At 37.4% G+C, this 24,241-nt stretch overlaps 1 protein-coding gene and 1 pseudogene across 1 annotated transcript; both read right to left on the bottom strand.

Annotated features, from left to right (window-relative positions):
* Positions 1-403: 403 nt before the first annotated feature.
* Positions 404-2,954, bottom strand: LOC139941027 (uncharacterized; annotated as a pseudogene).
* Positions 2,955-9,127: 6,173 nt separating this feature from the next.
* LOC139940672 (solute carrier family 49 member A3-like) lies at positions 9,128-22,676 on the bottom strand. The gene is made up of 9 exons (XM_071937035.1): positions 22,313-22,676; positions 18,531-18,689; positions 17,187-17,480; positions 16,646-16,780; positions 15,287-15,403; positions 13,983-14,135; positions 12,704-12,861; positions 12,054-12,289; positions 9,128-10,964 (listed from the first exon to the last, which is right to left on the bottom strand). The coding sequence occupies exons 1-9, from the start codon at positions 22,490-22,492 to the stop codon at positions 10,855-10,857; spliced, it is 1,542 nt and encodes a 513-aa protein (XP_071793136.1). The 5' UTR covers positions 22,493-22,676; the 3' UTR covers positions 9,128-10,854.
* Positions 22,677-24,241: the final 1,565 nt, after the last annotated feature.

Raw genomic sequence — 24,241 nt, 5'->3', positions numbered from 1 at the left:
AGAAATGTTGATGATATGTTAAAACAAACTAAATTCAGGTCCATTGGTTCCAAATCAGCTATCTGAATTGTAGGTTGCTGCTGTGAACAATTCATGTATACAATTTTATCTTCAAGTACGCTCTCATCCTCCAATCAGATTTGTGGAAATACAAAAAAATATATAGCATCTGCGTCCCATATCCAACTCGCCTCAGTGTTGTGAACAATATTATACTGGATACTTTGAGTCGCCAAAAAAAATAAAAAAAATTGTCTTGTTGCTTCTTTGTATTTCTCAAAGTTCCCCGGTTAATTTAATTTTAAGATTTGTAACTTTGTGCTAGACATACATGAACATGAACCGCAAAAAAAATAAAAATACAATAAATAATTACCAGTAATTCGCAATTCTTCAAGTGTCTCTCTGCTTATGCACATCCTCTGCTTCACTTCCTTTGTTACGTTTTCCAGGCTCTCAGATTCCTTTTCCCAGCTATCAAGAAAGTCCAAGAAGTCATCTAGAAGCCAGAGGTTAAAAGAAGATAACATTATAATATTTTTATAATATTTGCTGGTCACATGTTCCTCCTCACCACTCACTGGCTTGGTATTTTTAGCTATTTTGCTTCTTTGTTTCTTTATGGATCGATTTATATATTTACATTTTTATGCCAGTGTAAAGTCTAATAAAACTAAACTTAACTTGTCGGTGCAGAATGGGGGGGGGGATGCTCTACATATACTTTGCAGTAAGAAACCACACACTTAAAATACTTTGCAGTAAGAAACCACACACTTAAAATCAGTTGAAAATTTAACTTCTTTTTGTTTGGGGGGGGGGGGTAAAACCTTAAATGTGACTGAAATTACCTTGAAACGCCAATCATCTACGCTTGTATATGGAGCAAGAGCTGGTTTTGAGTTTGTGTGCTGACTTGGGGGGATTTCCAACGTTCAAACAGTCAAAAAACTGGTCAAACTTTGAGACGAACAGCTGAGTTGAAGAAGTATCATGACGGCCAAATGCCTTAAAAGCATTAGCAACAGTACTGCTCAGAACCTGAAAATATGTGATACATTATAAAAATTGTGATAACGTCTGCCAAAATTCATAACTAAAAGGTAGGTTCCTTGGCCTTCATCGATCCTGGCTCTGCTCTACATTTTACAATGTCAATGCTTAGATGACAGTTGGTGTTTGTTATTCATTAACATTTATAAAACAACAATGTACCTGTGTGGCCATATAGACTCGCATCCTCAAAGTTGGGGTTAGATGCAGATGTTCATACGTGATCTTGTGTAGTCGTCGGAGGCCTGGAGAAGATCTGTTCTTCCCGATGTCCCAGTCATACAACATCAGCAAATGTGTCCACTTAATATCTTGCTTCTGAAACTAAACTAAACTATGGCTGGAAACGCCAAGGCTAGGGTAGTTACCCAATTGGTGAACGCAACGAAGTAAATATACCCCGAATCATCAGAACCAACACATGACTAGCAATTGGAACCTCCCCTCCTTTACATTTTACCTCAAACTGGAGGATTTCATTGGCAATTGAGCCCACATCAACAAAACCAACAACAGCGCCGGAACGAACTGAATAAACCAATCCCGCTTTTATTTTATCTCATCGAACATGATTGTGATGTTACGCTCATGTTCTGGAAGTGAATAGAGATTGATGTCCTCAACAATCCTCAAAACCAGATCTGAATTAAAACCTGCGGTCGGCTCACCAAAATGTGTGTCAGGGTGAAGGGTGTTGGGATGAGGCAGCTTGAGAAAGCCGCTTTCACGAAGAAGGTCGTAGGTAGCCGATGACTTGCTCTGCAGAGCAACGCAGAATCTTATGATGGCTGGGTGCCACCTCATCCCTTTGCCCTTCTGGAAAGACTTCTTCTGCTGTTCCCAAAGCAACGCTGCATAGGAGTGCTCAGGGACAGCAGACATGAAGGCAGATTCCTCCTGCTCCATTGCTTGATGAACCAGAGTGCTAGTACCGACAGGCAAAGTGATGCTGTCACCTTCGATCATCAGGCGTACCTTTTCCTGGAGGGCCCCACTCCTTCTCTTCAGAGATCGAATCTCAGCTTTCATCAACTTCATCTTTCTTTGCAGGTTGCTGTTTGATAGGACATCATTTCGCACTGTTGATGATGTGAGAACTGCAGCCGGGACATGACCAAGCCTTGAAGACAAGACACTGAGATCTACCCTCAGAAGTTGACACAAATCGCATTTCATCTTCGGTTTGGATACCAGCAAAGAGCACTTTCTATGCCTGATGGTCCGATAGGGGTGAATTTGAAATGTATCCCTGCCAGTAATGGTAACTGGGATTTGACCAGCCGAACCTTCCTTCGATTTTACTAAAAGCGGGTAGTCACCGTTTCCCGTGCAAACGTCATTCTCGCAGATTATTCTGACCACACCTTCAACATCTGCATACCCTAATGATGCCGGAACATCCACAAACAAAGAACAACCTGACCCTGTTACATCGAATCCACACACATCAACCCTCCTAGAAACATCATTGAATATACTCAACTCCACTTCAGGGTAGCCACTCTCCCCAAACTTCATGACTTTCAACCTGTCGGGACCACGCCATGTCATGCACCCATGTTGACTGGCCAATTCGATGACCCTGTTGCAAATTGAAGAGAGATCATCAAGTGAGAGATGGACAACAGCACAGCCTTGTGAACACTCATGTTCAAAAAAGGTAGCAACCTTGAAGTTTGCTTTCGGAGTTTTAAAGCTTTATACCAAAGGTCTAGCTTCTTGAAGCAGCTATGGCAGAGAAATGGGGGATGGGTGCCAAGGACATCCTGACTGACATCCAAATCCACGGCCTGAAGTATAACATCTCTATACTTTTCTTTATTGTGGGGTTTTCTCCTATGCAGACCAGTGGCTCCCTTCTCTCCACATAGCCTGCAAACATCCCTTAGACATTCGGCCATGGTTCAGACCATCACAACTTCTTCCTTGCAGACCATAGAGTCCTTTCTCTATGTTAAAAAAGCTGAATAATGGAAAAAGCAAAATTGAAAACTATAATCACAAATGAGATGAGATAAAAATAGATGATAAACAATTTGGAAAATTCTGACATAAGCAATATTTACTTGAAAGGGAGCCCTACCACTTCCAGAACATTGAAGATAATAATATTAATTAATTCAATTATCAATTAAGAATTAATAATTAACGATTAATTAAATTATAAACAAGGATAGGTCCTTGAAGTAAGTGGCTGCAGTTTCTACACTTGTGGTTACTTGGCTCAGTTAAATAAAAATAAAAAAATTTTACCAAAAAATTAAACCAAGGTGTTGTTGAATCATGATGACAAACGAACATCAACTCTATGCCTAATTTTTGTTTTACATCATGTAAATGATACAACGAATTAAAAATCCAGGTAGCCTGTATAGCATGCATGACAAACTGTGTGCTTAAAAAGCCTTCCAAGGCGTTTTCATGCAGTATAATTTCTGAAGATTCTGAAGATTTGTTAAAATCTTGTCATGTCAATGTCAACATAGGCATGAAACGGCCGTATAGTTTTTCCAACTATAACAACGTGCGCAAAAACCCACGTTGAACAAGTTATGCATATCTTTGATTTAAAGGTTTACTGTTGTTTCTCTGGATTGGTTTCTTGATTTTAATTTTTTTAAACGATCTTGATCTGTCCTTCTTGTCATTTATAAAAATTTGAATCGAATTTAAACAATCATTGAGGGAACAAGTAATACATGAAATACACATTTGTCTTTCTTGAAAAACGAAAAATACTCAAAAAAAATGAAGTTGTTTGCAACCTTTTTTCAGTTTGTGTCTACTTGTGTCTACAATTTAAACATACACTCCCACGTAGATAAAACGTTTTTGAACACCCTCGACTAAGTTTCATCCCTAGGAAACCTCCGGAATGATTTTTCATAATTTGATATCAAAAATTCATATTTCAGCATTCCCCACCTTCATCAAAATCTAAACAGTTTCATAACTCACCTAAAAAAACTCAGATTTTGATGATTCAAAAACGTGTTGAAACCGAGCGATCGTAAGTCTGCACGAAAACACGATGCGCATAGACAAGAGGCGTCCTGGTAGTACTGCGCATGCGTTGAAGTCGTTTGTTGTGAATTGTGACTCTCCAATAATTGTGAATGAAAACGATGTGATACCAGCGACACCAGCGAAACGCGGTAACACACATTGGACACAAAGGGCTGAATGCGGTCGCTGATGTTTACTCGCGCAGCGGGTGGGCTCCATAGGTTTCCACAGGATTCGGGTCGTGCGCTAATTGGATAATTGGTGTCAGATAAGATAAGGGCTCTAGTTGTAACTCCTTCTCTGTCCTTACTCTATGGCCACACACACACACATTGTGCTAATCCGCTAATTGCTTCATGGTTTGATTTACACACGGAATTATTTACACCGATTTAAACAGCCAAAGTTTTAGGAACATTGCAGAATTTATTTTATTTTTCTGTTTACTAACAAAACAGTTGCTGGCAGTGTAAGCGCTTTATATATTCTACCATACATAAACTGACAAACCTGTAAAAGTTTGAGATTGATGGGCAATCTGGGTCTCGGGGTCTTTCTTAGGATTCTTGCTGTTCCCCACAGTGCCGCCATCTCACATTTGTGCCTATATTTCGTCAAGATTATTATTATTTTTATTATATGTTTCCTTTATGCAATACACAGTGTTTATGAGGGGAAGAGCGAAATCATTTGTGTGTTTATGGTAAATGAAGTCTTTGGACATTCTAATTAAAAGCACCACAACAAGTGTCAAGGGAAGGCCTCAAAGAAAGAGTAAAACTGCGAAAACGCACTCAAATACTTAAAAGACTGAAAAGGCCGTATATGGGTTTGTATGTACATTGATGGATGAAGCCATTGCAAATGAAGACATGAGGAAAGACCATAGTTTAGGAATAAGAATTGGAATTAGAAGCAACACTGCCTACAAGGTGATGTATTAAAATAAAAAATTTGCGTCAAGTGAAATGAGTTTGTGTGAATATATGGACCCGTCGTCAATCGAGATCAAGACCTCCTACAAATGTTGCATTTTTGATAATTAGTTGGTATCTCAAAGTTGCATTCAAAACATGCATTGGGTAACTACATGCATTATAAGCTTTCTGCCATCATGGACCTTTGCAACAATTGACGGTTAACTGAAGAAAGTTTTTTGACTCACCTGAGCAATTTGAGGTTGTAAGACTTAGACTGTAACAAGCTGTTCCTTGGCTATGTGCTTGCATGCTTGCATAAATATTTTCTTCTTCCAATTGAAATAGCCTAACCCTACCCGTAATTCACCCTACCTAAGCTAAGCTAAGGCCTAACCATATCAATTTGTAATGACACGCATTTCTCAGCAATTTCACGCAAAAAAAACAACACGTTTTCACTCCTTTTTTGTCATCTCCTTAGTCCTTTACTGTATGATTTCGTTGTTTGCAGAAAAAGAAAGATGAATACATCCCCTTTTAAAAAGCCTCTCTTTTTTGGAGAATACGATTGTTTTTCCTGCATCATTTTTCGGTTTAAAATTTGTAGTTTTGTACCATTTCGTGTGAGAAACCGAAAAATAACTTTTTCACATCCTAGCAGACTTTAAAAAGGCCGTATTTAGGGCCCCCCAAGTTTTAATAAAAATGTTGTTTGCATTGAGTTAAACTTTATTTTATAAGCTTTAATCTGGTGAGACAATCATTCTGATTGGAGTAATATTTCCTCCATCAATCTGGGCAACAACAAGTTAACCAATATACGATCTCGTAACAAATCCCCTATCACACTGCACAAAATCGATCAGCGCGTATACACAAATCCGGGAGCGCGCGCGCTATATCAGTGTGTGCGTAGATATTGATGTTTTCTTAGTTGACTTGGAAAAGTTTCCGTATGGCGCCCCCACTTTTTCACTCGATATGAAATAATATAGTATCTAATTTACCTCAATGAGATATCAATTTGGATAACTTTCCGTATGGCGCCACCACTTTTTCACTCATTTTTACAAAAAGGGATATGTCAATGAGGTAAATTAGATACTATATTATTTTATTTCGAATGAAAAAGTGGTGGCGCCATACGGAAACTTTTCCATCAATTTTTGTAAAAATGAGTGAAAAAGTGGTGGCGCCATACGGAAAGTTATCTGTTGACTTTTCAGTGTTATACAAATTCATAATCATGGATGTAAAAAATATCCCCATGCATTTCCGTCCATTAACAAATAACATTCAGCTAAACATTTGAAGTGTCTGCTCTTGACTTCGAGTCTTAGGGCTACTCTCTTGATCATTCAATAACACACAAAAATCCTTTGGTACGTGTGTCAGATGCATGGTCGTCGGATATACAGCATTGTTGTCATTATGGGCGTGTTTGTATCGTAACACATGTGTAACGTATGGCGGGTAAAATTCGCCACTTTAAAAAGAATTTCCGTTTCTGACCGAAAAATAAACTCATAATTTGTGGATGTTTATTAAGCTTGACAAGAGTATTAGTTCAATCTATCAAACGAGAAATACATGAACATGTGTTGTGCTCGTTTATATGAAGGAAAAGTTTTGGTAAATGGAGAAATAACGGCAATTTACCTTGTCCATTTTTCTTTGATAGTCGCCTCGTTGGAAATCACGCACGTAAAATGCAGTAGTGTGCGCGCGCAGGTTTAAAGGGCCCCTGGCTATCTCAATGCTGCCGTACGGTGGCGCTCTGTCCAAAGATTTTAAAAAACCATAAACAACTCTGAAGATTAAAGACAAGTTAGAATGGGTGTTTTTGTGATAGCTTGCTATGAAAATGAGATTCTTCCGAAATACACGTTGTTATTAGGGATTGCATAATTGTGTATTCAGAGGGAAACCAGCTAGGATGTTTCTGAAAATAATACACATTATAATTAAGGATTGCCTATAATCAGTAGTCGAATGGTTTCCATTCATTTCAATTCAATTCAATTCAATTATTTATTTCATCGCAGTTTACAAGTAAAAAGTGAAAATAATTGTTTTCCCTGTGTGCACTAATAACATTTACATTCGATACTGCTAATACAAATACATTACAATCTAAAAGTATCGTCACTGTTCTGTAGAATCTTCAGTTTTAGTTCTTTGCCCAAAGCTTGTTTTCCAGAGGTTTATTTCGTATTATTTGTTCAAAGACCTCCAACAACGTTCTTCACGAAGGGGGCTTATTTACATCGTGAATTTGAACGACTAAAGACGTCTTGAAGTCACGCGCGTTAAATGTCTTAGATACAGATGCTCACAAACAACCCATCTCCCAAAACATTGTCTGCTTGACTAGTTGTCTTCTTTCAATATTTGCCATTTTCTAATAGTTTAATAATGTTTTAAACAAAATCTTTTCAAAGACAATTCTTTGTGTTAAACTGTTATTTGTCCAATCTGCAAAGGAACAAATGTTTTTTTACAGATTTTGTTAAAATAAATCTCAAAAGTTGTTGTTGTAAGTTGTGAAAAAACATTTAAAAAAAATAAAACACCAAAAACAAACGAAAAACAGGTTTGTTTGATTGTTTAAAATTCAATGGATGTTTATTAAAAACTGATTAATTAACCAAGTTGTTCGTTTGTAAATGATTATTGAGTTTAATTGAAAAGACCATACTTGTAAAAAGTACATCTTTCATACATGGACAAGACAAATGCCTGTAGAATTGTTGGTTGACAAATATTGATTTATGGAACACTGTGGTTATTTTGAGAGATTGATGTAGTTATAATTGCTATGAATAAATGTAGTTTGTTAAATGAACCAATCTATTGAATGCATCTAAACAAAAATTAATAAAAGACTAATTTCATCATTCCAACTTTTGAAAGCACACACATTCGTTCAACAAGGGTGTTTTTTCTCTCATCATTTTCTCGCAACTTCGATGACCAATTTAGCTCAAATTTTCACAGGTTTGTTATTTTATGCTTATGTTGGGATACATCAAGTGAGAAGACTGGTCTTTGACAATTACCAATAGTGTACCTTCCCTAAAGATGTTAAGCAGTAGCACAACAAATATATGCTTACTAAAATTTAGAATAAGGTTCCCAGCCCCCAATACCATGTAGGCCTATCAAGTATAATGTTGGCCGATATATCCTTCTCATTTCTGCTAAGCACGCAATCATTAGGCAGGCCCTGGGCTTAATTTAAGGAAGCTGTTAAGCAGAAAATTCTGTGAGCAAATTTGTTGACAAAGCAAGAAATGACCAGGGTACCAGTTGCTAAAATATTTAATGCGTTTGTATTTTTGCTGGAAAGCAAGTTTGCTTACGGGCTTTATGAGATTGTGTCCAGACTGGTGGATGGCCGCTGTTGATTGACCAAGCCAAAGGTAAGGTCACCAACCAAGGTCATTAATACCACACAGTGAAGACCCATTCCCCACACTGTTATTCCAATTAATAATTAATACCCTGTAACAAGAAAAACTATAATATTCATCAAAATAATTTATGCGTTTTTTCATTACTCGTGATCTTTAGAAATACCAGGTTTTCTACTTGATTTTTTAGAGCTGGGTGTAAGGTTGGGTTTTGGTTTGGGTATAGGGTTTGGTTTAGAGTATGGTTTAGGGCTGGGTGTGGGGTTGGGTTTAGGGCTTGTGTAGGTTTTGGTGTTGGGTATGGTTGGGTGTAGTGTTGGGCTTAGGGCCGGGTGTTGGTTTGGGTGCTGGGTTGGGTGTTGGGTTGGGTTTAGGGTCAGGTGTTGGGTTGTGTGGGCTTGGGTATAGGGTTGGGTGTCGGGTTGGGTTTAGAGCCGGGTGTTGGGTTGGGTGCTGGGTTGGGTGTTGAGTTGGGTTTAGGGTCAGGTGTTGGGTTATGTGGGCTTGGGTAAAGGGTTGTTGGGTTGGTTTAGGGTAGGGTACTGGGTTGGGTGCTGGGTTGGGTGCTGGGTTAGGATTCAGGTTTAGGGTTTGAGCTGAGGGTGGAAGACAAGATGAACATGTCCACTTTGAAACACCACTTAGGTTCTTAGTCGTTCCTGATTTTATTTTAAAATATAACTGCACAATTCCAAGACAAAGTTTACACTTGATAAAGCAGTAAAGCACCTTGCATTATTCCTATTATAGTCTAGCTGATTTTTTTAAAATTTGTTTACAATATTTAAATATTTTGTGCTTTTAGTTGACCATTTTTATAGGTCTAATAAACAATATCATAAACAAACGGACCTCTAACAAGAGGCACTCAATCATTTTAGCTTATACTAACAAAAACAATGGGGACACTTAATACAGTATTTTTGTAAATACTTTATGGTTTTAAAACAGATATACAATATTTTAAACTATTGTGTGTGATAGGCATAAACGTAAACTATAACTGCGATATGACTGGCAATGGGAGACTTTCGGGACGCTTGGTGGCAGCAGACTTACCAGGTAAAATTGATTGTTCTCGGTAAAGTGCGCATGCTCAGACAAAGACACTTTTTGTTCATATTGATGAACCAACAAAGTTGGCATCTCGATTCCATTGTATAAAAGTGCATTGTGACGCTATCGTGAATAATGTACTATACACAAATAACTTTGCGATTATACATCCGTTAATTAGCCTATGAGAAACAAACTAAAACTAACATTCTATGAGAATACTGGTTGTGTACAAACCTAATTGCATAGCATACTATGCATATTAACAGCCTGGTTGCCTGACACAGTTACATTTACAATGTGCGTTACAAAACCTACCTAGACAACTAGTTCAGATTGGAAAATCTGATGTGTAACTTTAAAAACCCAAAAACACTTTACACGATTTACAGAATTGCAAACTGAAAACATAAAATAAGTTTGCTTGATATGTTTTTACATTAATCAATTATTACAAAGGTATATGAGAATGTAGTATGATACATTGTTAGTGTAAAATAAAATATTATTTTTGTATGATGTGTAATGCTCAATGATGTAACAAAGCTTAATCAAGTCTCTGTAAGTGCTCTGATATACACAATCGTCAAAAAAATGAAAAATGCTTAAACAAACTATAGGCAAAATATACCTTTGGTTTGTTGAACCATTCAGTTGTTTTAATCCTATATAAATGTAGATATATAATATGAAGAACAATCCTGATATTCAGAAATGATTCTTGAACTATAAACAAATACAAACAAATGCAACTGGCAGAATATTTGTTTCTGTGAAGAATAATTCGAACTTCCCATAAATAGAGAATATAATAAAACAGCTATAGCGAAGAAAGAACTAAAATTTGAGAAGCCCTGGGGAGTTATTTAGGTTAATTTAAGTTGGGGCAATCAATACTCATTTGCCAAATGGAGATAAAGATTAGGAATAGACCATATAGTGGCAATTGGAACGGTGGATGGCAAGAGACTAGCAAAGAAAGTCACAGTATAGGGGAACATCCTTGGTAGCCTCTAGCGCTGCTTACCGTGGTATTTCGTTCCTTCTGCAATGACATTGGGCACACTGGCTGCATTTGAACAAACCGACTATGAACTGATATGCAGGCGCATGATGTTGCCGTATGGCATCTATGTACACATTTTATTATAACAACTACAAATCTATAGATGTTAAACTTGCATCAGGAATAAAGAATATTCATTTTGGTTTTTACAAATCTTATACAAAACTTAGATGGATTACAAACAAGTTTTATTATGATAACTAAATCATAATTTTCTCAAAACTCACAGCACCTAAGGACAATCAGTTATCCTCAATGAGTACAAATGTCTTAATTTTAAAGCTTATAAATAATGAGGGATGCACTCCCTTGGAGTGAGGGAATTGATTCGACTGACAACCTACTCCTTTGCATCCTGCTCAGCTTCTATTCTTCTGTATCTTGTCTTGAAGAAGATGACCAGTAGCAAGCACGAAACCAGAGCATAGCCACAGAACACATACATGGGTACTGAAGAAAACAAACGATTTAGAATCAAAGATGCAAAATGCTCTTGTCTGTAATTTTGTTAGCTTTTTGGATGAATTGTAACATAGTCAGCCAAATCCCAACGCGTTTTGTAGTTTATCCCTCTGATAGTGTTTGTTTTGGAAGAGAAATATCTTTTGGAAACAAATTGGTCAAAACCATGTGTTTCAAAGCTATCATCTTTATCGCTGTAATTTTGACAACAGCCTATATTGATACAAAATGGCTCCCAATATAGCCAAGATACACATAGGCCTACGCCGGGATGTATGTTTTGTTAGCATGAAGATGCCAGGTTGCAGCAGACTTACTTGCCAGATAATTTCACTGTTACTGGAAATGCAACCATGATCAGAACACTTTGGGAAAATAACCCATGTCTGCTGAGATCTATGTCAGTGGCGGATCCAGAGGGTCAAGAGGTGGGTATTAAAGCCAGTGTATACTATTGGTAATTGTCAAAGACCAGTCTTCTCACTTGGTGTATCGCAACATATGCATAAAATAACAAACCTGTGAAAATTTGAGCTCAATTGGTCGCCGGAGTTGCAAGATAACTATGAAAGAAAACAACATCATTGTCTCACCTGTTGTCACACGAAGTTGTGTGCTTTGAGATGCTTGATTTCGAGACCTCGAATTCTAAAGCTGAGGTCTTGAAATCAAATTAGTGTATAATAACTTCTTTTTTGAAAACTACATCACTTCAGAGTGAGCCGTTTCTCACACTGTTTTATGCTATCAACCTCTCCCCATTACTCGTTACCAAGTAAGGTTTTATGCTAATAATTATTTTGAGTAATTACCAATAGTGTCCACTGCCGTTAAAGCCTCCTCACCCCGAGTAAAATAGTAATACATCGCCTGCTTATTTCTTTGCAAACTGGATCAGTGATTGTCCACGGGACGGAAAACTGAATCTCATTCTCTCTGCCCCACCCATCTACAAAATGACTCTGGATCTGCCCCTCCCCATGCACTTTCTCCAGTGGCTATATGCAAGTCACAGGACAACAATAAGGTGTTAAGATCCCAAAACTATCACAATAAATGAATCCAACTCTAACTTACCTGTCATATGCTGAATAAAAATAGGTGTACTTTCTGTCGTCTCAATTGATGACATACTTTCTGTCGTATCCAGTGTTGACATGTAGGTGACATTGTCAGCGAATGTCACTGGTGTCGTGGTGCCTTCAGACTGTGGTCCATCAAAGGAAACACACTGCTGGGCAGGCACCTCGTCTATGTTGAGAGGCTGGGCAAGATACTGACCAACCAGGATGAGAATGATGCCTTGAAATTGCCTAAAGATTATTAATCAAAGTTTGGACACAACATAAAGTTTAACAACATCACTCCACAAAGGCAGTACATTACTAATTCTTTGAACTAACAATTACAGTGAAGGTAAACAACCTTTATTTATTGAAAGTGTTCGCTGATCTTTGAGAGTTTTTCAAAGATATTTTATCAACGCAAATTGTTTGGAGCTGGAAACCTGCTAATTATTCCTTTAATTTTTGACAGGTTAGTGAAGCAATTCCAAAAAGGTTCAATGACCCGTAAAAAAGGTTCCCTTTTAAAAAAATAATATGCTTTCTCAATAACTGCAATATTTCGTTTTTATTCTAAAATTACTTGGATATTTTACATTGAACGTTGACAGCAGCAACTTAAAAAAAAAAAAAATTATCTATAAATGTTCATTATGTACTGACCCTGATATCTGTAGTAGACCTGCGCTGGTTCCCTCTGCTACTGGGTATGTGCATTCAACTCCAAGTTCTAAGGCAATAGGAAAGAGCGCGAAACCAAATAATCCGAATCCAATAGCACCCACAGCAACGCCGATACCCATATATGCAAAGTGTGTAAACTGCAGTAGAAAGGATAGAAATAAACATAAATACACAATTAAAACAACTTGTTCCTCATACAAATCTGCAATTAAAAATTTCAGACATTCATCACAAATTTATTCCAGAATGTTGAAATATTTTCAATAGGATGGCCATCAGTTCAAGCCAAATGTCAATGACAACATTAAATTGCGTCTTCAGCAAATAACACACACATTTTAAAGATGCTATGTCAGATTTTTAGCCCCAAACATTAAAAAAAAAGATTTTTTGAGTGAATGGTACAGTGTATTTCAAAGAGTATCACCCGCTCTAACAAACAAAACGAAATTTAAAACGTTTATTATAAAATACATAAGAACTGGTCACGTGATATATTGTCGGGATCCCGACAAAAAATAATATTGAGCACTTTGTTTCACTGCTACTAATAAATGGCGGGCTTTTTCGAGCAATGGCTCAAATGAAAGCTTGTAACTTTTTCGAGCTCCATCAAAATACCTATTGAATTTTAAATCAAAGTTTTGGGGTCAAATCGGTCAAAAATCTGACATAGCATCTTTAAAGTAAAGCACATGATCACTAGGTCATGCATGTTGCAACGAAAACAAACCTTTAGAATGTTAACATTTTAGTATAGCCAGTTCAAGCCAAATGTCATCAAACAAATTTAATTGCGAATTCAAAACAGACATGCTACAGTAAAAACAAAAATATGTAAAGGAACATGTTGCCTTGGATAGGTCGAGTTGGTCTTCGAAAGGCGTTTATAACCGTTTGTTATAAAATGGGTATAGAAATGGGTAGAAAGATGTTGTGAAAGTAGAAAACAATGATCCACACAAACATGCCTCGAAACTGCACGGTTTTCCTTTTACCTCGTCGACTAACACGGTCGGTCATTTATGAGAGGCAAATTAACATTGTATTCTACTTTTAAAACATCTTTCTAACCATATTATGCATTTTTTTTAACAAACGGTTACAATAAAACGATTTTTATAGACCAACTCGTTCGCTCCAAGTCAACGTTTTTTCTTTAACTGTGTCATGCACGTTGCAAGAGAGCAAAAGAGAGCGAGACTGGGGGGGGGGGTGTAAAACATAAGTGAGTTATGCTTGATGTTTCTGGACTTACCACTGTCATAAAAATACAAAAAAGAACAGCAAATGTGAATGAAATCTTAGTAACTGGGGTGAAGGCTTTGGTTCTATCTACAATCAGCCCAGACACCACAGCACCAACCAGTCCAAAAGCTATCATAAGACCGCCTACCAAACCAGCGAAATTCTAAAATCAGAATAGATAACATTATTTTAGTCAGTTTATTTTATTACACATCTAAACATTGCACAAACAATAACATGAAGAATGGAAGACAATTAGGCAAGAACTTATTGTGAAAGAGTGAAAAACACCACTCTTTACATTTCGAGTTGTCCTCTCATATGGCTCTTTAAAGAGTATGGCTCTTTTTAAGAGTGGTGGTTATTTCACTCTAGAGGGGTTTCACTCCAGGACAGAGTGAAAAATCACTCAAAAAGATGCAAACTTCAATCCAAAGAGTGGAAGACCACTCGAAAAAGAGTTGTCCCTGATATGGCTCTTCAAAGAGTGCCTTTTCACTCTTTTGCATTTAGAGAGACAATGCTGAGGTGGGATCGGTGGGATCGGGTGGGATTGTAACCAGGGGTGGATTTCACAAAGAGTTAGGACTAGTCTTATCTCGAGTTAGGACCAGTTACTCGTCCTAACTTAGGACTATCCATGCAATTTGTATATCTCGTAGGACTAGTCCTAAGTTAGGACTAGTCCTAACTCTTTGTGAAATCGACCCCTGGGTCCTAAAGCACTGAGACGAAACCACTCACTTTGATTTAAAAAATATCAGTGTGAAAAGCAAAGTATTACTGCCCCTCCTCATCCCCATGATGACTCGATGGGGACTTCCCTATTTTGTTAATGACTTTGTTGGAAGGACATTCCACCTGTTACTTAAATATAACCAGGGATCACACCAAGTTTATGATGGGAAGCAGCAGGAGATTGACAAAATAGAGAGACCACCAACAATAGGGTTAGAAGACTCAGTGGGTAGACCACCGGCAATTTAATCAGAGAGCGCAGGTTTAAATCCTGCTCTAATGTACGCTCTTGAAGAGTTAAAATTTCACTCTCTTGTCCGAGTTGTGTCAGTTGCGCTCTTTATGAGAGTGAAAGTCAGTCTGTTTCACTCATTTTGAGTGAAATTGGAACGAGCTCCGTCTGTTTGCTCTTTGCAAGAGTGGTATTGCGGACAAAACAAATGTTTTGTTTTCACTTTCTGACTTTTACATTAAGAGAGTAAGTTTGTCTTTATTCAACCCAAATTAAATTAAATTGTCGAATTACTTTGTGGTCTACTTAATATTTAAAGTAAAAGTTAAAGAACTTTGACTCACGTCATTATAGCCGATTGGACAAACGATCTGCTCTAGGAAGGTACTCAGACCGTTGAACAATCCGTATCCACCTCCAAATGTTAGCATGAGTAGCATAAAAGGCAGATTGTCAATGCACTGTGAAATACAAACATCAACAATATTCAAATACATATAGATTTACAATGTCATGGGAAAATACAGTTAAACAAACTACTAAAAGGGTCGAATGTTTATAAACATTCGACCCTTTAAATATGTGAATCATGCCCTGAGCAGAAAATACAAAATATAAAAGAACAAGTTAGAACAACAAATTACCTGCTGCAACAGAGGTTAAATTGGCTTGCACCCTCCTTCATGCTTTCATAACAATATATAAAATGTTCTCGGCAAATGTATGTGTATATTAGGTTTATGAAGTTTAAATTACTGAATCATGTTTTGTGGCGTGTCATGGCCGGGCGGTTAAGAGTACCAGACTCAAGCTCTGGTGTTTCTGATCAGCAGTGTTGGTTCAAGTCCCGGTCGTGACACTTGTATCATTGAGGAAGATACTTTACCATGCTTTGTCCTTCGGATGGTGAATTAAGCCGTAGGTCCCGTGTACTAGGATTGGCAGTGTATGTAAAAGAACCAGGGGTCGATTTTCACAAAAATAGTCCTAACCTAGGACTTCCTAGGGGTTATTACTTAACTCGAGATAAGACTAGTCTTAATTCTTTGTGAAATCCATCACAGAACTCTTATTGTGGGTGAGTTGGCGTTATAACACTGGTGTTTCTGGTTCACGAAGTAAGCACCCTTAATTCAAGGTTTTCTTAGCAGGAATGAGAAGTCAACTTCATGCTACTGGGGTCTTCTTTAATTAAATTGAAATTCACAAAGTTGCAAGGTAAACAAAAATAATATTAATAGTAACCCGTTTTATATAGCGCTTTTTCACGGGGTGTCTCAAAGCGCTTCCGACATAATTACCCCTGTTCACTGACCCTAAAATCATTCCTTAACCACCTCAGCTCCCTGGGGAGTATACAGCCTGTGCCGTCAAATATGTAAGCTAATCAATCACAAGAACCATCTCTGCCCTCACAGGTACCCATTTACCCCTGGCTGGAGAGAAGCAATTACAGTGAAGTGTATTGCTCAGGGACACAAGTGTTCCGACCGGGATTCGAACCCACACTCTGCTGAACAGAAGCATCAGAGTTTGAGTTCAGTGCTCTTATCCACTCGGCCACGACACCCCAAAAGAGCCTCGGCCAAGACAATGAAAGGAAAATGGAAAGACAATGAACAGTCTACTTTCACTAACTTATCCTTTTTGGGGAACACTTAGTCTAATTTTCTGATGAAGACCTATTCTGATGTATACTTTACCTTTTGGAGTCCAGCTAGAAATGTTTCATGATCTCCCGCTGCACTCGCTGAGGGTGGGGTAGGCGGTGCACTCTGACACACACCCAAAGTACACATCGCACATGCTACTGCTGCCGGTATGATGTACACCCATAGCTTTAACAACAATCGGAAAAGAAACATTGTGTAAGTTCACCCCAAAAGGATCATTCTAAGAGAAACAAGTCCTTCATTTAAACGTTAAGGTTCACAAATCATTTTACAATTCAATGTGTTTTTGCTGTAGGTCTTTGAATGGATAAAATAATGTTGCTGAAATCTAGCATCTGAAAGCACTCAACTTCGTGTGACAAGGTTCTTTTTCTTTCATTATTATCTCGCAACTTCGACGACCAATTGAGCAAAAATATTCACAGGTTTGTTATTTTATTTATGTTGAGATACACCAAGTAAGAAGACTGGTCTTTGACAATTATACCAATAGTGTCCAGTGTCTCTTAATTTGTGTGGTATTTTAGTGTATTGAAAGAGAAATAAAAATCGGGAAAAGGGAAGTGCGTACCATTGTTGGTATATCTGCAGGCTTCGACACGATTAAGGAAGACAGTAAAAATGACACAAGAATTCCCAGCGGGTTTGACATTGAACCCAACGTGTTTGCAATGGCTCGCTGGTTATCTGGAAACCACACTGCAGCAAGCTTGGTGGGTGTAAACAGGAGAAACGGCTGGGCCAGGGCTGCCAAACCCTGGCCACACATAACCACGGTGAAGCGACTATCCTCTGGAACTGCAGGAAGGGTGCTGAAGAATCTTAAAGTGATGCCAAGAAGATTCACCCAAGAACCTATAAGCATCTGGAGAAAACATTAATTGCAAACATGTTAATGAAGCCACTCAAAAAACGATACACCTGGGCCCAATTTCATAAAGCTGCTAAGCACAATAATTTGCTAAGCGTGAAATTTCTCCCCTGATAAGAACAGTATTACCAACAAAATTTCGATTTGTGGCGTTTTGCTTATTTACACTTGTATTGAGCTGTTGTTTGCTAATCCTTAAAATTACGTGGAAATTTGGTCGGTAATGCTGTTTTTATCAAGGAAGAAATTTCATGCTAAGCAAACTTTTGTGATTTGCGCGGCTCTAAGAAATGTGGCCCTGGTTGCAGATTAGTGTCTTATTTACATCGTTTGTAGGAACAACACATAAATTGCCTGCTGAGTGGTTGATTTAAAGAACTGGGGTCGATTTCACAAAGAGTAAGGACTAGTCCTAACTTAGGACTAGTCCTAGGAGATATGAAAAACGTATGGCTAGTCCAAAGTTAGGACGAGTAACTTGTCCTAACTAAAGATAAGACTAGTCTTAACTCTTTGTTAAAATCCACCCCTGGTGATTTAAGAACTCAAGAAGTGAATTAAGTATTGAAATTGAACGTTACTATGCTTTTGGTTATTACTCTAAAAGTAAGTTGCAAGAAAAACTTCATTGATTTGAAAGAAGAACAACAGCTTTTATTTATTAAAGCATTACAAAAAAAACACGTTGTACTCCGAGGTATTGTAGTTGAGGAAAAATGTTTGTTTTCGGCCCAACGAATCTTTTCTTCCTGGTGGACTACAGTCTAGATTTTCGGCAATATCCAAAAACGCTACACCCATTTTAAATTAAAGTTGCATGAGTAACTTTTATTGTATATATCTACACTGTCTTATAAGATTAAACAAATCGAACTGTTTCGAAAGCCAAATGTATACTTCTCGTCAACATCAACGTTTGACACCCACAACAATTTCCACTTCCTTGTTGCAATGACTTAAAACCCACATCCCTAAATGACATTCTGCTTCAACATTAAATGGTATCGGTTTCCGGGAATTTGAAAGGAGATCTGTAGAACTTACTCCAGTGCGGATGCCGAATGTGTCTAATACCCAACTAGCGAGAAAGCCAAAGGGTACTGTAACTATCAGATATATTAGAGATAACCAGTTAACATCATCTGGGGTTACATTGTAGTACACAGCTGTTATGTTGGTGATTGCTGCAAAACAGATCCATGCCTATATAATAGAAACAAATAAATCATAAATATCGTGAAGATCACAGATTTAGATAAAACTTACACGGCCTAATGATTATGATGGTTGAAAACATCCCTTGAAATATTTCTGTCTGAAATGTCATAATTGATGAGAAATAAATAATCTAACTTCGCGTTTTGAGTTTATCGCTCAGTGGGCGTTTTATTCGTTTTTGTTTTGGCATCAATGCAATGCAAAATTTGTAATCGGCCGATCGATATCAGACTTCTACAGGTTTGTCAGTTTATGTATAATGGTGGTTTACATGAAGTGCTTACACTGCCAGCAACTGTTTTGGTAGCAAAAAAAACAACAATTCTGTAATGCTCCTTTAAGAACTATGTGTATAATAGTATTAATTTGATATTGATAACTAATTAATATTATTGAATGTTAAATTTGCATCGGAGATAAAGAATATTCGTTTTTTGTTTTTACCCATATACACCGATTGTGTGTTAGCACTGTACACTCAGTACTTACCCGAGTTCTGTTTTTTTTCCCCCACAGAACTCTGGTAGGAACTGAGTATACAGTGCTAACACACATCGGTGTATATAGGTAAAAACTAAAATGAACATAAATATAATTATGTGTACATGTACACAGCCCACCCTCATATATATGATAATAAACAGAGACCATATATACACTTATTTGTTGACCTTGTAAATCTGTGATTTTGTCTTTGTTCTCAAATTGTTTATACTTTTTGTTAGATTCTTTATGTTTTTTTTTATTTTAGGGACTTCCTGGTTTTGTCCCTGAAAGCGAAACGAGGTTTTCACCCAGCCAAAGCTCCCGGTATACCTCGCGTTTATTTAGGCTAATATGAAAGAAATCGTATGACACTGATTATATTAATTCTGAATGAATGCTTTGGTTAAAGCCTACCAGTATATAGTTATTTTGTTAAGTTTTATGGGCAAATTCTTCAACAATAAATTTGACAACGCTGAACAAAAAATACAACAATAAGGGCTGGTAAAATGTGCACTATAGTCTTTTAATTTATTTATAAATAATATTAAGACTTGTATATGAAGCCATTTAATGGCCGCTGCAGGATGTGCTACGCAAAATGAATATGAAACCGGAACATATCGACGGCAACAACTGTTTTGCGTAAATTAATTTTGGTTTCTGAGGAAGTTTGTTTATACAAAAATATAAGTTTATTATATAAATGTTAATGTTTATCTTGATAGCAAAGGTTTTATTTGGTTGACACATCTATGATGATCATGTTTTCTTAACCACGGGACACTTTTAAATCAAAATATGTATTGTTTATCCGGAGATTTAAAACAAATTAAAATCACAACAAAACAGTTTTTGACCGAATTTTTTACAATTGTAAACGAATGATTCTATTTTTCCAAATTGAAAAACATGGTAATTGCACGCCTAACTATTTCCTAGACAAGGTTACCAACCTTGTTAACGGGTTTAAACTCACTGCATTTGTTTGCATTGCTTTAAAATTGTTATCTCTGGTTCTATGTTATTGCTGGTTTGCATGTCAGTATACCGGCATAAATGTAACCATACATCGTCCATTTATTGTCCAAGGAACATTTCTAAAAAATAAAAAATAACAAATGAAAAGTACATCCCTGATGCAGTTATTAATTGTTTTTTTTAAATAATAGGTTCCGTAATTAGAAAGTGTGTTTATTGATTTCTTAAAGATTCAAGATTTACAAGGTTTATGTGTTGTTCCACATCCCAATCTCGCTTTAAACTCACAGACAGACAAGTAATAACAATAAAAAATAAAAACAAACGCATCAAGCATAATTGTTAGACACATCATTACAATGATGCCAACACCGATAAGGCACAGCAATGATACTCCAAATCAACATTGAAGTCCTAACAAAGGCAACCATAATACATACAACATCCTGACAAAAGAAATCACAATTAAAAAAATCATAATTAAACTTTACTCTCTGTTTATACAAGCCTGTTGCTATGGTACCAACCGACCACAGCAACACTCCACATGAAATTAAAATAAGAAATTAATTTAAAAAAAAGACGAATTGTAAGTCGTGTGTTATTTATGGAAAGGATGACTAACCATCCTCTTGGGTTGTTACAGGTTAATGTATGGTCAAAGTCCAATACATTTTAAAGTATCCTTATTATTTATAGACTCAATCATGTAGTCATAAAATGTTTAATCTTCTAAGAAGTACACCAGTAATTAAGACCAGATGATTATAAATACATGTACGTGAGTTTGCAGGAGTGATTAAGTAATCAGCCTTGGTGCAAAATAAATATGTAATGTAGTTGTGTGAAGGTGTGGCCAGGCTGGGATTAGTTATCAATATTATTTGAGTTATTGTTTCATTTTATTTTTGGCCATCACAGCAAACACACATTGTTTGAATGTACAGTTATCAGTAATCATGTCCACATATTTTATAATTGTTTTATATGATTATTGTCATTTCATTGCTGTGGTGACGGAATACAAATATTATTTATTTTAATAAAAATTAATGATCAATGAAATAGTATTTGAAACTGCTTGGTGGATAATTATTACAAAGCAAAGTGTCTGTTGTAACACCACGATGTTATGTATACATCAATTATATTATCTCTTCGGGATGCCGTGAAAGAATTAAGAATTACCATTAGATGCCCATATCATGTTTCCAGATAAATATATATAGATAAATCAATAATTTTGGGTGAGCAAATTCAATATTACTAGAGCGGGAATTTATCTGCGGCACAATTTCATGCGGGAGTGTTATTTATTTATATACATGTATTTATATTGTTTGCTTTATTTCTTAGGACAATGCAATTTAACGAGCAGAGGCCATCCAGGGAAAGGCAAAGGAAAACATTTCGTAAAAAACTTAGAGGTTCGAGGTTTAAATCCAACTCTGTAAGGTTTTTTTAAAACCAAAGTTGACTTTATGTATTCAGTTGGGAAAAATAACATGAGTGTTGAACGTGTTCATCGCCATTCTTTTTTACCCAAAGTTTATTTATATGTTTATACTTATAGTGAGGAAAAATGCCGCGAAAATTGAACGCTGTTTGCGGCCCATGAACAGTCAAATTGCGTCCTGTGATCATGAAAATACTGGTGAGGTCACCACGTCTAACCGACAATTACATTTTCCCCTTCATTTTGAAACTTTCAGAGAGATGGTGAGAAATTCACAACGGATGCAACATGATTGTCCTATATACTTTCCCTTGTGGTTTATGACTTGATATAATAAGTAAATAAATAAATAGACAAACGAATACATGGGAAATGATTTTCATTAACTGCCACTATAGTTTCACTCAATTTTACCAAAAAGACATCTCATTTGCCATTTGGGTAAATTATACACTAGTTTATTTCATAACGAATGAAAAAGTGGTATAATATCAGATACGGAATATTGCTAGCCTAAGTTGGACCCCTCCGCACTGACGTCCTAACAGGGCTAGTAGAATATTGCAGAGTTGTAATGTTATTGAAAATGCCCAAAACATGAATTTGGTTCAAACTGACCAATAAACACCCTCATTAATACTCCAGTACATGTATACTTGAATGACAAATGTATAGGCCTACTCACCATAGCATTGGAGAAGTTGAGAGCAGCGAGTGTTGCAAGCACATACCACCGGCTCCTGTACACTACGTACGGGTGTTTAACACCATCCTCAACACCATCATCCCCGGTGTGATAATTCAACAAACCCTGTCCGTTCTTCTTGTCAAATGAAGATGCTAGAGGAATGTCGCCGCTCGACATGTCGAATCACTCTGCCTATAACCAACACACAGTTGCCCAAAATATTTCTGGTGTGTTTACGGAAAACACTGGCTTAAAGAACATACAACTCGTTGGTAGACACCGTGAGACAACGTTGTAGACACGCTATGTTTTAATGACATGTAAACACAGTACATGTAGTATACGAAACCACGTGCAATCAATATAGCAGTACAATTTATGAATGATCACACAATCAGCCACTCCCAGTTGTATGACCTTTTGACAACCGTTTCGAATATACTCTTCTGAAACTTCGACATATATAAATATTGCCTACTTATGGTGGCCCTGAAGGGACATCGCCTATCGCAAACGTGTGCGCATACGTATGCAATGTCGTGAAACAATTCGCAAATATGTGCGCACACGAATGCAATGTCGTGAAACAATTCGCGAATATGTGCGCACACGTATGCAATGTCGTGAAACAATTCGCAAATATGTGCGCACACGTATGCAATGTCGTGAAACAATTCGCGAATATGTGCGCACACGTATGCAATGTCGTGAAACAATTCGCAAATATGTGCGCACACGTATGCAATGTCGTGAAACAATTCGCGAATATGTGCGCACACGTATGCAATGTCGTGAAACAATTCGCGAATATGTGCGCACACGTCTGCGAATATTATTTGCGATGTCGTGAATTTTATTGCATACCATGTTGCATACCTTTGAATAAAATGTCTAATGATCTGGGGGGTTTCTTTCCAACAGTGAGATAAGCGGTAGTCATTGCAGCAGTAGTCTTTGTTGTGAGGCAAGCGAGGCGTGTGGTCGTCCTTGGCCTGGTGCCAAGTTCCTGGGTATACACATGCTTTACAGAGGGAGCCTGCTGTAGCGCCACAGTACTCCCTAGATCGGTAACAAATTATCCACAACTATGACATCATCCTAATGATATGCAACATGGTATGCAATAAAATTCACGACATTGCAAAACAAATCGCACTCGTGTGCGCACATATTCACGATTTGGTTCACGAAATTGCATACGTGTGCGCACATATTCACGATTTGGTTCACGAGATTGCATACGTGTGCGCACATATTCGCGATTTGTTTCACGACATTGCATACGTGTGCGCACATATTCGCGAATTGTTTCACGATATTGTATACGTGTGCGCATATATTCGCGATTTGTTTCACGACATTGCATACGTGTGCGCACACGTTTGCGTTATGCGATGTCCCTTCGGGGCCACCATACCTACTCTAAAGTACATGTATTGTACCGTATAGTGCCACGCTTGACTGAAGTGCCAGAATAACAACTTACAAACGAATTCTTTGTTACTTTATGAATGGAAGCTAAACAGACCCTAGTGTAGGTGTAGCCTTAATTCAAGGTCTCAGTCACCACCTGCATGGGTTGCGTGTGTATTGACTAAGGCCGTGTCCGAAACGGCGACTTCGGCTACAGCTACGGCTAGATCGCGCGCGTCTGCCTATAATTCAACACTGACAGACGCGCTGATCTAGACGTAGCTGTAGCCGAAGTCGTCGTTTCGGACACGGCCTAAGGTTTGCGTCGACACCATGTAATGATAATCTCTAAATGAGTTGGGGCGGTTCTGAAGAACCGTAGGTTTCAACTTGACGTTTCATGCACCGATGCACCGTTTGGGGTCGATTTGACCCGATTGAATGGTCCAAATCACACAATGCAATTTTTCCGCATTGCTAAATGCAAGAACGCGTCCCACAACAATGTAAGGC

The sequence above is a fragment of the Asterias amurensis genome, chromosome 8, assembly GCF_032118995.1.
Source record: "Asterias amurensis chromosome 8, ASM3211899v1".
NCBI lineage: Eukaryota > Metazoa > Echinodermata > Asteroidea > Forcipulatida > Asteriidae > Asterias > Asterias amurensis.
Note: the sequence above shows the minus strand (reverse complement) of the source record. Positions and strands in the feature narration are given on the sequence as shown.